Source organism: Ruditapes philippinarum, unplaced genomic scaffold, assembly GCF_026571515.1.
Source record: "Ruditapes philippinarum isolate M1 unplaced genomic scaffold, ASM2657151v2 ctg4947_1_1_1_1, whole genome shotgun sequence".
Classification (NCBI taxonomy): Eukaryota; Metazoa; Mollusca; class Bivalvia; order Venerida; family Veneridae; genus Ruditapes; species Ruditapes philippinarum.
In genome coordinates this window covers 5640-19153 of record NW_026857405.1, presented here as the reverse complement: position 1 = coordinate 19153, position 13514 = coordinate 5640, and the positions used below count along the sequence as shown (strand labels likewise).

The 13514-nt window shown below is 30.1% G+C and overlaps 2 protein-coding genes across 3 annotated transcripts; both read right to left on the bottom strand.

The window, feature by feature from the left end:
- Nucleotides 1-2994: 2994 nt before the first annotated feature.
- Nucleotides 2995-6628, bottom strand: LOC132749618 (tumor necrosis factor-like). 2 transcript variants are annotated; one of them, XM_060739459.1, is made up of 5 exons: nt 6445-6628; nt 4720-4989; nt 4209-4245; nt 3866-3967; nt 2995-3557 (listed from the first exon to the last, which is right to left on the bottom strand). In XM_060739459.1, the coding sequence occupies exons 1-5, from the start codon at nt 6457-6459 to the stop codon at nt 3172-3174; spliced, it is 810 nt and encodes a 269-aa protein (XP_060595442.1). In that variant the 5' UTR covers nt 6460-6628; the 3' UTR covers nt 2995-3171. The 2 variants fall into 2 exon arrangements, with proteins under 2 accessions (XP_060595442.1, XP_060595443.1); XM_060739460.1 differs by having other exon boundaries at nt 3872-3967; nt 6445-6626.
- A 2731-nt stretch (nt 6629-9359) lies between these two features.
- Nucleotides 9360-13269, bottom strand: LOC132749617 (uncharacterized). Its single transcript, XM_060739458.1, has 5 exons — nt 13117-13269; nt 11744-12001; nt 11496-11532; nt 11152-11247; nt 9360-9942 (listed from the first exon to the last, which is right to left on the bottom strand). The coding sequence occupies exons 1-5, from the start codon at nt 13168-13170 to the stop codon at nt 9530-9532; spliced, it is 858 nt and encodes a 285-aa protein (XP_060595441.1). The 5' UTR covers nt 13171-13269; the 3' UTR covers nt 9360-9529.
- Between the last annotated feature and the right edge of the window lie 245 nt (nt 13270-13514).

Genomic DNA, 13514 nt, shown 5'->3' with positions numbered 1-13514 from the left:
CCGTAGCATTTTTTTTTATATTCTTAATAGATAACAAAGTTCATCAAATAAACACGCTAAATTTTATTTAATCGGTGCACTTCTAAAAAAGAAATCATTTTAACCAAATGACAATCTAAACTGATATTTTTTCTCCTTGCTTAAAAACTATTTTCATTTTCTTTTACAGACAAAGTCTTATGAATGTACAAAGTAAAAGCGAGCCAAAAGAATACACTCCAGTAACAGTTTTGATTTGTCAATGTCGAGGACTTCTTTTTTCTTAAAAGAAGCGTTTCAAATTTGCAATACTTAATTGATTTTTTAAAAAACTTTCCTGTAAGTCAACTTTCCTGTAAGTCAACATTTATTTTTAACATACGTATGATATATGTTAAACACTTTTTTATTAAACAAATGATAACATAAAAATACAGGTATCAGCATTAAGGATATACTTTTAAGAACACAAACAATAATAAAAGTATACTATTGATAGAGTCTTATATGTTACCACGCTAGAGGTGTTGATCTAGTTGTATGCAAACACTTAAAGTTTTAAGATATTTATTTAAAACACTTGTACAGGCTAAAATGATTATTTTGTAAATTATGTAAAACAATGTGATCTGTCACCCAAATCTGATCTTTTGTTTTAATATCAATAGGTTAAATTTAACAACAAACTGTCATGCGTTCTTGCGTTAAGAAATATTTTGTGGTTAAATTTTTATTGTAAAACACTAATCTGATTATTCAAATTGATATGGTAAGGGTCATGTAAGAATCTATGAATAAGCGTGGAATGTAAATCACATCAAACCGATCAACTTCGTTGGCCTGAAATCGGGCTCACATGACGCTTGTCGTCTCTAATTGTATATATTCAATGAGAGAACAGTTGCTGTACTGTTATCTGATAATAAATGTACGATCAGATTTCATTTAATGTTTATTTAAATACTTTATGTTGACAAAGTTTTAAACTTCCAGTTGTTACGACTACTTGTTTCTATTTTTAGCTGCTGATTGAAAGATTATCACCACAAAAAAACATCGCGTTTACATTACCTATCAAAATATAAACGAAAAATGGTCAGACTGTTGTATTGACTTTCCCATATACTTACATTATAAAAAATGGCCCGTTTAAAATTGAGTATTCATGCTTAAGATGTAACTTTTGTTGGAGAATATTATGCCTTACACACAAAAATGATCTTGTTATAATAGGGTTGACTGACCAAATGTTTCACAAAAGTCCCAAAAGAGGATGACCCCTACCCACCTCCCATTCCCCCACTCCCCTTTTATTTAAAATTTTCTTCTGATCTCAGGACTGGCAAAAACATGTTCTTAATTATAATGCATATAATTTTTAGAATGAATATATCCAAATGAAAAACTATCCTAGAGTCTTATGAAATAGTTAACTGTTTAAGGAAAACAGTTAAGTGTTAGTTTCTTAATTCCTTGAATCACTTGATGTCCCATTGAATCCCTTTTTTCCATCGCTAGCCATGTTACAGGTCAGTTATCTGACAATTTTTTACATGGTCGAGAATTGTCAGAATAGAGATTTGTACATAATTATATACATAATTATATACTGACATGTCTCGTCAACATACTAGAAAAAAGAATTTCGGTAAAGTCGTTTGTTTAATAGTGAATCAATTTACACGAAGAGAAATATATATATATATGTCGAGACAATCAAAAGGGAAAAAAGTATTATTAAAGATCCTTTATGTTGTAATTAAGGTTGTTACCACATTTAAGTGAAATTTTTAAATGTATATAATTATGCTTTAAACAACGAAGAATATGTTAAATATGTACGGCAAATATTTGTCCACATTACATGTAATCATTAAAATATATGCACTCATTTCTTATTTAAAAAAATGACTAAGACTTTATAAAAAATACATTTCTTATAACCTCCCTTTATTAACATGAAGTGTAAATTCGGCAATATCTTTACAAATAATGCTTTTTGGAACATACACTATTGATGAATCTTCATTTGAGCATTACATTAATGATATAAAACCAGAACAATTGAGTTACAGGATCTTTAAGCAATTGAAAATGGGAGGTTTTAAATGTTTAATCTTATCTCTGCTGAATAATGACACTTACAATAAGATTGATATTCTTCTGGGCTTCACAGTATAAACAATACATTTTCTCTGTACACTTCTTTTTGTAGAATATTTCCATGTTTCTGAATACTATGTCTCACGAGTTCAATTCTTTGCTTATTTTACATAACATGTATTCATTAACACAACCGAATAAAGCATTTTATTATATTCATATTGTTTGTTTTACATTATAATTGTAATGACACTATTCGTCCGTGTTTTTGTTGTATCTTAAATTGTTTCAATTTTACAGTTTTGATATGCTTTATTGCCTTATGTCATTTTAGCTAAGTCTTTAATGTTTTATTTTCCTATTTCATATTGATTCCAAAGCAATTGTCTGACGAATGAAGACTACTAATGCTTTTAAAACTGCACAATTTATTTCATAGCGTAGGCAATGTCAACCCACCATAAATTGCATTGTGTTCTGTTAAATTCATGACATTCCTTTAATAACATCAATCTTGTTAGAAGTTCATATTTCATTGCAAGTCCAATCATCCCTTGGCATGGACACCAAGGAAACTTTTAGCTTTTGTATGTTATGGCTGACAGTTGAATAAAAGTGAATAAAACGTTAAGATTATATGCCAATTTGATTGACAGGCGGCGTAATGTCAATTGCTATTTTGTTTTATTTTTTTACATAATTTTATCTGATCATTATCAATCCAAGTTTTATTTAAGATGCTAATTTTTGCACTGAGTGAAACACATAGAAAACCATTAGAAATATAAAGAAGGCAAATAAATATTATAACGTACAGTCGTGTTTAAAGTCTAACAGTATAATCCTACTGGGATTAATCCATAATGGAAACACTAAATTTACGTAGTTCAAATACTAGTATATATATATATATATGACCTGAAAAAAATGTGTAAGATTACCAACAAGATCTACTTGCATATATACGTACTTCTTTTGCTCTCTGTTTTAAGGTTTGACAACATAGTTCTTTAAAGTATTACAGATGGTATTATCCATCATGGACCGAATCACTTTAAGATTTTAACACTTCAAGTTTTGTAAAGGTATCTACAACTTGTATATGCTGAAAAAACTGTTCTTTAAATTAAATGATATATTATCAGGGTAAGAAGTAGTGACATAGACCCGGTCTCCTTTATTAAGTTGGAAAACTGCTCCGATAACACTTGTCTTCTCTTGAGAAGCATCTGATGCAATTTGACAAGGCGAAAATAAGTCTTCAAGCAAAATAGATACTGTACTGTTATCTGATAATAATTGCACAGAATGTCCAATGTTATTAAAATTCTTGTCGACTGATATTTCCAGCTGGGACAAAATGTAGAAAAAACCTGTTTCCTCAACCAAAACTGAGTTTTCCTTTTCCAGATACATAAATACGGCCTTTGCACTAGTCGACTGATCACTCTTCCAAGATATTTTATCATGTGTGCCTTAAGAAATCAGAAAAAACAATCAATACAATTCAGTTATGTTCTTATTCATAAAACTAAATATGTTTATCTATGTTACTCACTTGTAATGGGTACATATTACAACAATATAAAGTGGACACTACGTAAAAAAAGTTCATAAAGATATCATGATTAACTTTAATATACCCCTATCGATGTTATTTAAGAACAAAAATTAACGTTTAACTGACGTTCAAAACTATATTATGATAATGTAGAGGTGCCTAATGAACACGCCACAGTAAAAGTAAATTTAGTAATGGAAGTCGTTGGAAATTACAACATACCATTACTTGATTTCTTGTGCCATGCCCCCGTTAGTGTAAGTGCTGGTGTTTGGTGTTTTGACGATGAACAATTAAAGTCAGTCAGGTCAAAGGAAGTCGATTCTGTGAAATGATAAATTAAAAACATTAACTCTTTGGTTTTAAATAGAGCATCATAAACAGAGATAAAAGATTATGAACAAACATGTTATCAGCAATGTTTATCAGTAATTTATAAAATGTAAATTGTTGGAAATAAAATTTTAATGGTAGTACAAGATATGTTTTCTTAGACGTTTTAGATAATAAAGTTGTAAAAATAAACTTAAAACAAACAAAAATTGAATCATACTTTGACTCTTACCTGGATTAACATCGCTATCAAATCTTTCCAAAACAGTCTGAAATGAATTTTGTTAATGAGACAGATTGCATTTAAGTAGCATTGAATTATAATACTCAACCTTTCTCAATATATAGTAAGTTAAGCTCAACTTGACAACGAAAAAATAAGCATAATGTCAATTTAAGTAATTATCAAAATGTACAATTTAGAACTTGAACCTTAATGAAACGCCGTAGATGATTTGTTAAATACTTTGCAATGACTAAAACAATTACTGATCTATTTTGACCGATAATACAATGAGTAAAAAGAGGTTTACAAAGTATATTTCTTAATAATTATCAATTAACATGAATACATCTTTCCAAAAACAGCTTATTTGTAGCATAAACATTAATAGTTTGGCTAACCATTGATTAATAATCGAATCCCTATACAAAAGACGTATCCTATGATATGATTTTATTTACATTATATCTTATCCATTAATTGATATATGGGATATATAAAGGAATATTATGTCAATAACCTTATTCAGGAGTATGTTTAAAACGTCACTCGTATCTCCACAGCAGTATGAATTCTGTTTTGATTTGTCTTTTGCAAATATACGTTTTCCTGGACAAGCAATGTTTCTGTCATCACCTCTGAACAATTTATGTTGTGGGTAACACTTTTTCTGTTGTGTTGGAGCCAAACTTATTTCCTTTTGCTCTCGCCAGTATGTAACAAGTACTGAAAGAGTGACAATTTCGCATACAGCGAAGCTGAGAAGTATTTTCAGGGTATATCTTTTGTACTGAAAATCGAAATTGATGATATAAACGAAATAATTCTATAAAATAATACTAAACATAAATTTTGCTACAGCTTGTATTTATTAAACTAAACAACTTTGGTTTATTATATTATTTTATTGTTCTAATGTTAATTTATTCCGTTTTCAACAAACATGGATATGGTTTTATGACAAGTTGTTTAGTTTTATCATATCAGTTAGCATATCAATATCAAGTCGTTTAACAAATGCCATTTTGTTTACGCTTGTTACTTTAATGACAAATTATTTCATATACAACGCTACACTCCAGTCCAATAGAACAAGATACATTTATGTCATCACCTCTGAATAGTTTATGTTGTGGGTAACACATTTTTTATTGTCTTGGAGCCAAACTTATTGCTATTTGACTTAGTATAATACAACAAGTATTACGTGAAAGTCCATTTGTACTTTAGCAGCGACTATGATACATGTTATGATACATCTTTCACGCTAAAAATACATAATAGATGTATTTTTTTATTTGTAGGACCTAATCTGAATTATGGATATCCTAAGTCTTAATCACTGTGTCAATTCAATACTCGTGTGTGTTATATAACGAACTTTTATGTTTATCTTTTATGGTTGTCAGGAATAAGTTGCAAAAAAGGTTTATCAAAAGAGGTTTGAAAACTGTGATTTCTCAACTTTCCATGACACTGCATGGACAAGTGTATCTGTCCCGATAACGGCGGAAACTTCAGCAGAAGAGAATATTAATAGAGATATATTTTGTACAAAACGAGAATTTGCAGGTTACCTGCAGAAAAAGAAGACAGAAGACTATGAAATAACTGAAACTCAGCGGTAAATAGCTTTAAGAATTTTTACAATCAGGCATTTTGTACAATAGTGTATTTATCTTAATCCACTTTTGTCTTTAAACCAACTGCAGTTCTTTTACATATAGTTATTTTATATACACCTTAACAGCAAATACACAGTAGATATTTCAGTATGAAACTTGATACTAGTAACTTCCGATATCGAAATAAATAACTTCATGTTTTATTAATTACTGAAGAATGTACTGAAATTATTATAATCGCCAAAGTCAATATTAATTGTTCAGCACATATCACATATTCACAATCTAAAAATGTATACATGTTTTATTATACAATTTATAGATAGCTTAAGGCTTATAAAATCTAGCTCTGAATTTGACTCAACACTACATTCCTTCAGCTTCTTTATATTTTCTTTAATTGGGTTCCATATTTTAAAAGATGGCATGGGAACGTTAAATTCATTGTTTTCTTTATCACATGCCAATGGTGATTTTTTTAATCCGTTCGTATTTTATGTATATGATAATAAAATAATCTTGTAGCTATGCTTCTAATTTTATTGAACTCTGAGATAAAAATCGTTTTTGTATCATAAAATTAATTGTACACTATCAAACAGATCATTACAATATATTACCTTAAAATCGTACATTTTTCCTTATAACTTTTCACGAACGTTTATTTCCTCATTCTTGTCCGAGCTCAAACACAATTTAAACGTATTTAAATTTACAAAGCATTTAAAATCACAATACAAAATTAAACCTAAAATATTATAGTGTGGTAAACCCGATTGATTTAAATTACCTGTCGCAAATTGTTAACACAGAGGCTTGGTATGATTCGTATTTTTTTTAAAGTTTACATAAAGGTTTCGAAATTGTCTACTGAAGCGGAATTTGTGAAAGCAAATACATGAATTATATATTTGGTAGGTAAACTGTATTAGTTTATGTGTGCTGAGAGTGAAACGTCCGAAAACAAACTATGTATCCATTTTTATCATGCAGATGTTTGCAGCTTAATCAAAAGGTTATCAAGATCTACCTATGTATAAGTCATACATCAATATTAACATGTAACTTGATAGACAATGTGGATAGTTCTGAATTTTAACGTGCGATATCACATAAATCATGACTTATAACTGACTATCATCACAAATCCCTATTTCCATTTTGTATGTTTTATTTGTGTTCATCAGTATTTATCAAAATATCTAATAGTTCTGATTTGTCACTGTTTAGGACGTCTTAAACAAATGCGTTTCTAATTTGCACAAATGAATTGCATTTTTATGATTTTTACTATAAGTCAACATTTATCTTTTACATATTTTTATTACATAAATATAACATTAAAAAACAAGTACCCTAATTTAGCATAAACTTTTAGGATAACAGATGATATTCATATAAAATAATCATAGTGTAGTATCTTAATATATGTAACACCACTAGATGTTTTTAACCTACTTTTTTGCAAATACTTTAAGTTTAACAATCTCTTGAAACAAAATTGTGCAGACTATAATGATTTATTGTAAATCGCGTTAATGATGTTTTTGATGAATCTCTAATTTGATTTTTGTTTAGATAACAATTAGTTTAACCACAAGCTTTGTTATGTGTCCTTTTGTTACGAAATATTTAAGGGTGAAATGTGATCAACGTATCTGAAAATTCAAATTGAAATGAATCGGGACATAGCTCCTATGGCACTGGTCCTGTCTGGTGAGTAATGCGTTTAAATGTCTTTTATAAGTTACAGGTTGTTATACTATATATTTATAATTGATAGATACCTACTTTGACCTTTTAATTGAATAACAATAGAATTTATCACAAAAATGGACCTGTGCTATCTTGTTCACAAATATGTTGTGGTGAAATTCTTGCTGTACCCACTAATCTGATAATTTGAATTAGACTGGTTGGGGATCTAGGCACTGTGCGATCATATTTCATTACATGTTTATTCAAATACTTTATATCGACCCAGTTTTAAAATTCCAGGTATAATGATTACCTGGCTGTATTTTTAGCTGTAGATTAAAGATTAACACGCAATTTTGCAACTGTTGTACATTTTATCACGTTTACACAATGTCATTTAAATATAAACGAAACTTTGTCAGACTGCTGTATTGTCTTTAAGATATACTAACATTATAAGAAATGATCCCTTTAAAATAGAGTATTCATTCTGATTTATTTTGTCTAGGAAAAAGATATGCCTGGCATATAAAAAATAATCTTGTTATGTACGGTTGACCGACCAAATTTTTCAGAAAGTCCCATGAGGATGACCACCATTCCCCTTCCCTTTTTCACTGAAATGTCTGCTGACCAAAGGACTGGCATAAACATGTACTTATCTAAAACGTATATACGTTTTAGAATACAAATACCGAAGTTAAAAATTATCCTAGAGACTTATGAAACTTCACTTAAGATTTTCCTTTCACTTTTTTACCAACCCGCTGGACATGTTACAAAACAGTAATCTGACCATTGTGTACATGGTCGAATATTGTCAGACACTATGGTCAAATATTGTCAGAATAGAGATTTACATGTAATACGCAATTATATATACAAACATGCTCGTCAGCATACTGGAAAGGGCATTTTGTTTAGTCCTTTTATCAGTTTCTTCTTTGTTAAACAGTGAATTAACTAACACGTAGGGGAATATATATATCTGAAGACAATCAAAAGGGAAAATATTATTATCGAGCAATTAAATTTCAAAATTAATTTATGTTTTATCTTATCTCTGCGTAGGGAGGGCACTAACAAAACATTAATATTCTTCTGGGCTTCGTAGCATAAACAATACATTTTCTCTGTATCATTCTATTTATAGAAAACTTTGCACGTTTCTAAATACTATGTCTAACGAGTTCAAATCTTAACAGAATGTGTATTCATGAACACAACCGATTAGAGCATATTATATTCATATTGTTTGTTCTACAATATAATTGTGATGACACTATTTGTCCGTTTTTTTGTTGTTGTCACTAAAACTGTTTTAATTTTACAGTTTTGATATGCTTTATTGGTGTAACAACATTATATCCTTATGTCATATGAGCTAAGTCTTTAAGGGCTCTCTACAAGTATTTCATATTGTTTCCAAAATATTCACTTGTGTCTGACGAATGAATGTTGTAACATTTAAAACCATAAAATTCAATTCATAGCGAAGGCAATGCCCATTCACCATACATTGATTTATATTCTGTTTTTATTCATGACATTCCTTTAATAACATCTGTCTTGTTAGGAGTACACAATTTAATTCTAAGCATGCCTTAGCAAGGTAACCAAAGAAACATTTACGTTTTTGTATGTAATGGGCTGACAGTGTGTTTGCGACTTGTTTGAAACAAAGTTAATAAAACGTTAAGATTATATGCGTTTAGTGAATAGATTCCTGGTAATAAACATTAGTGGGCCGTGTAATCAAGATTAAAACAATCATTAGATATATATGCTTTTGAGACTTTTTGTTTATTTATTAAATCAATTTGGAAACAAAACGCCATTTGTTTTAAGATTTTACTGTATGGTGTAGTATGATTTTTAACAAATTTGTACAGCATAGAGTTAGAATCTATGTAGATCTTTATCTAGATCTTTATCAATAGTCTTCACATGTTTAGACTTTAAATAGTTGGTTTATGATCGTTTGACAACATTCAACATAACTGCAACTTATAACTTATGTATGCTGAAATAATTGCTGTGTGGATCAGACACTATGTTTTCTGGATGGGTTGTTGTCACATATAACTGATCACCATATTTGAGTCGGAACACAGCTCCAACAACGCTGGTTTTTCCTGATGCAGTATGTGACGTCATTATGCAAGGTGACGTTACATCTTCAAGAAGAACTGCCGACGCGTCATCAGATAGCAAATGCACACGGTGCCTAACTGTTTCATCCAATATATCAGTGGCTGTGCTCATATTTAATTTTAGCTGCAACGAAATATAGTAACTTTCTGTTTCTTCTAGACCCTCTACAATGACTTGTCCATCTTCTTCCGAGTACCTTAATCCAGAGCTTTCCATTGATTTATGATTATTTTCCCAAAATAGTTTGTGAGCCAAACCTGTGGAAACTGCAAACAAAAGTAACATAACTGTATTTAGTAGGTATTTTTCAGGCCAAAAAAGTAATGCTAACACAGTTGTGTCATTTGATTGATGCAACAAAGTAAAAGGTTTGAATAGTAAATGTTTGAACAAAAACTGATGTCGTATTTAACTTGTGAAAACCAGAATCCTGTAAAATTAAACAACCGGACTAATAGTACGGGGATAGTCAGGTTTTCAATTTTTTTTTACTGTATATCAAACATTGTAGCTTCTCAACATTTAAGCAATAATGCCGTCCAGCTCTGACGATTAGTTTCTTAAAACATTTAAGTGGTGAAAATCCTCGTCTGCTACACGGATGTTAAGGTCCGTCACACCGTGACGTTCGGTTTTGTTCAACACTCTCTGAATGTTTAAATTGTTCCATCTTTGAACGTTTTTGAATGAGGTTGACACATCTAGCGTGTGATTAACGTGCGTCACACGGATGTTAAACGTTCATTTCCCCGACGCGATGAAGGAATACAGTAATGTTTAGAGAATAGATATCAACTTCAAGATTTTTGTTATTGAATATTGAACTGTTCGTGTTCAAATGCGTAAGAATATAATCACGAAGGCCAATATGCATCGGTGATTAATTACAATACAAAGCATTTGAACGGTAAACCTTGAAATATTATACTATAATGCATGAAAATTTAATATATCTTTTCATTCTAACATGTTTGTATAAAAAAGACATTGATAGAAATATGTTGAACTACATCATTTTCCTGAAGTAATATAACGCGTGAGCATTCATTCTTTTGTCCTGTACATAATATAGCTTTTAACTCACTACAGTCTAAAGACGCATTTATTCGTATATAAATCGGTGTGAAGAGATGACTTAGTCGTTTTAAATGACATTTCGGCGTTTTAAAAGGAGACTTGTTATCATTTAGTCACGTGTCCGTTATATACCGGCATACTTTATTTAGTATGATTGCCCTATCTGTTTGATTTAGAATAGTGTGAAGTGCGTTAAAATGTAATCCGTTGTTAAATCGACATTATTTAGATGATATATAAGTGTATAGCCTTTACTTGATATTTGTGTAGAAAAAACAATACAGTATGTAAATAATATCTGAATTAAACCTTTACTTTGTTTTTTTTTATATTATTGTTTCAAATAGTAAATGTGACATTCGTTCCAAAGATGACAGTTAAATAAAATAAGGCATTACCTGCTTTCCGGTTCTGTCTTAAACAAAATCTGGATACAGCCATATTTTGTTCTGTTGCTCGACAGTTAAATGCCTTTGGATCATATGTTCTTATTTCTGTTTAAACGTATTAAAACGAGTTAAACGGGTTATTTTTTATATCATCGCAATAGTTAAAACAGAATGATTATTTGCAAAGTATCTACCGTTTATAATATTTATATACATGTGTGACATATGGTTTCTAAACAGACTACTCATGGCCTAATTTTTACATACTATCTTACCATCAAACAAAGAAACAGCTTCGTATTTAATAATGTATTGTTACTTATGAAAATGACAAAAGAAACGTAGAATCTCACCTGGATTTATTTCACTATTATATCTGTCTCGTACAGTCTGCAATACATGTATTACATTCATTTGAAAAGTATAGTGTTTGATAAATTTATTCATATTTGACATATTAAACAATATCTAATCCGAAGGGCCTCTTTAGTATATGATCCATTTTGTAAACCTAAATATGTTTTATACGTGAAATAGTATATTGTACCCAGATAAATGTTGGTAATAAGAAATTGTAATAAATTGCTTAATCAATAAATACCTTATTCGCGACCAAATCTAAAATTTCATTCAGTTTTCCACAACAGGTTGTTTCATTCTTAGTGTCATCAAATTTAGACACGAGTCCCTCCGGACAAGCTGTATTATCGTCCACTATTAACTTGACCCGCGGGTAACACATTTGCTGTTGTGTAGGTGCCAACTGATTATCTCTTTGATCTCGCCAGATTACAACAAGAACCAGCAGAACTATCAACTCCACAATAACAAGTACGATAAGGCTTGTGAAAACCCTTCTCTGAAATTCATCAATGACAACATTGCTTAAATATATCACATTTGAAATCATTGAAACATGTATTTTCCTTTTTGCAGTGGATATATTATAGATATTTAATTATCAATAAACAGTTATCAATAACGTGAGGTTGTTTTTAAGTCTGTTTTAACACCTTACAATTCTGTAGGCCTTGTTAAGTGTTCATAAAATTATAATTAAAGCATTGATTTCTTTTCTGTAAGAAGGACTTGCATTTTAATATAGTTTTGCATTTGGAACTTAAGCTATATCTGTATGCATTTAAAAGCTATATTTTAATAAGCTGTATTTCTGCTAAAAACCTAAATTAATCAATATAGAACAAAAATGAATCGATTTATTATATTTTTTTCTAAAGCTTGTTATTAGTTGAAATTAATATGATCGATAACCATTTTGTACGAATATTTCATCATAAATCATCCATGTGTTCTGAAAAGCTTTACGCCGTATTTATAATCCTGTTGCAATGAGGAATCATAATACTAAATATCTAAACTTAAATTTTCTATACATCTACTTTTATGCACAGGTAGGTTGACGAGATTCAATACACCATGTAAAGTATAGGATAATTTAAATATAGTGATCGTCAAGATTAATTTACTTTAAACTCGACAAGGAAGACATTACCAAAGTTAAACGAATTAGTTTTAAATCACATATCCTAGTTGACATAACGAAAATTTAACTTCTTGTATTATATACGATCGCATATTCATTGCAACTAGATATAACAATATTGATGTATTTTAACCTTTCAACAGATCTGCTTTAAAAACAAAGATGTATCCAACCGCTGTGTAATACTTCTATACATGTACACCAGATTCTGATATAAGTTTGTTTGTTCGTTTGTTTGTTTCATTTTACGCCTTTTTCAACAGTATTTCAGTCATATAGGCGGGTAGTTTCCTAACCATCGTTCCTGGAGAGTTACACCAGTACTAGACAACCTTCCTCCGCGCTAAACTACCAAAGCATCTCCCGGGGATCGAAACCACGCCAGAGAGGTAACTGGATTAGAAGTCATCGACTCTAACCCCTCGACCACGGAGGCGGTATTTCTGATATAAAGTAACAACGGAAATTACCTTGGCATTGCAAATCAGTCTTTCTGTTGTTTCATCTTCATTTCTTTTCTTCATTTTGCACAAAAACTATTAATCGCATTAAACAACTGAAACTTATTATCTACCTGTTTAAAATGTATACTTTCGAATTAGCGCGCATGCGTAAATAATATCAATAAATACAACAGGCCTCAGACCACAAAATTTATTTTTACTATACGTTCTATAGAAACATTAAGCCTAACACTCAAAGCAAATCAAAGTCATCTGTGTTAATCAAATTTTAACAGGATTAACTCCCGTTTTTGCCAAGATGCTTTACAATTTGTTAAATTCTTCTCCAACAGAAAGTACAAAGAAACAAGTATAAGGTTCGAATCTGTATTTATTTTCTATTCAATAATGGTCTAATTTTTTTA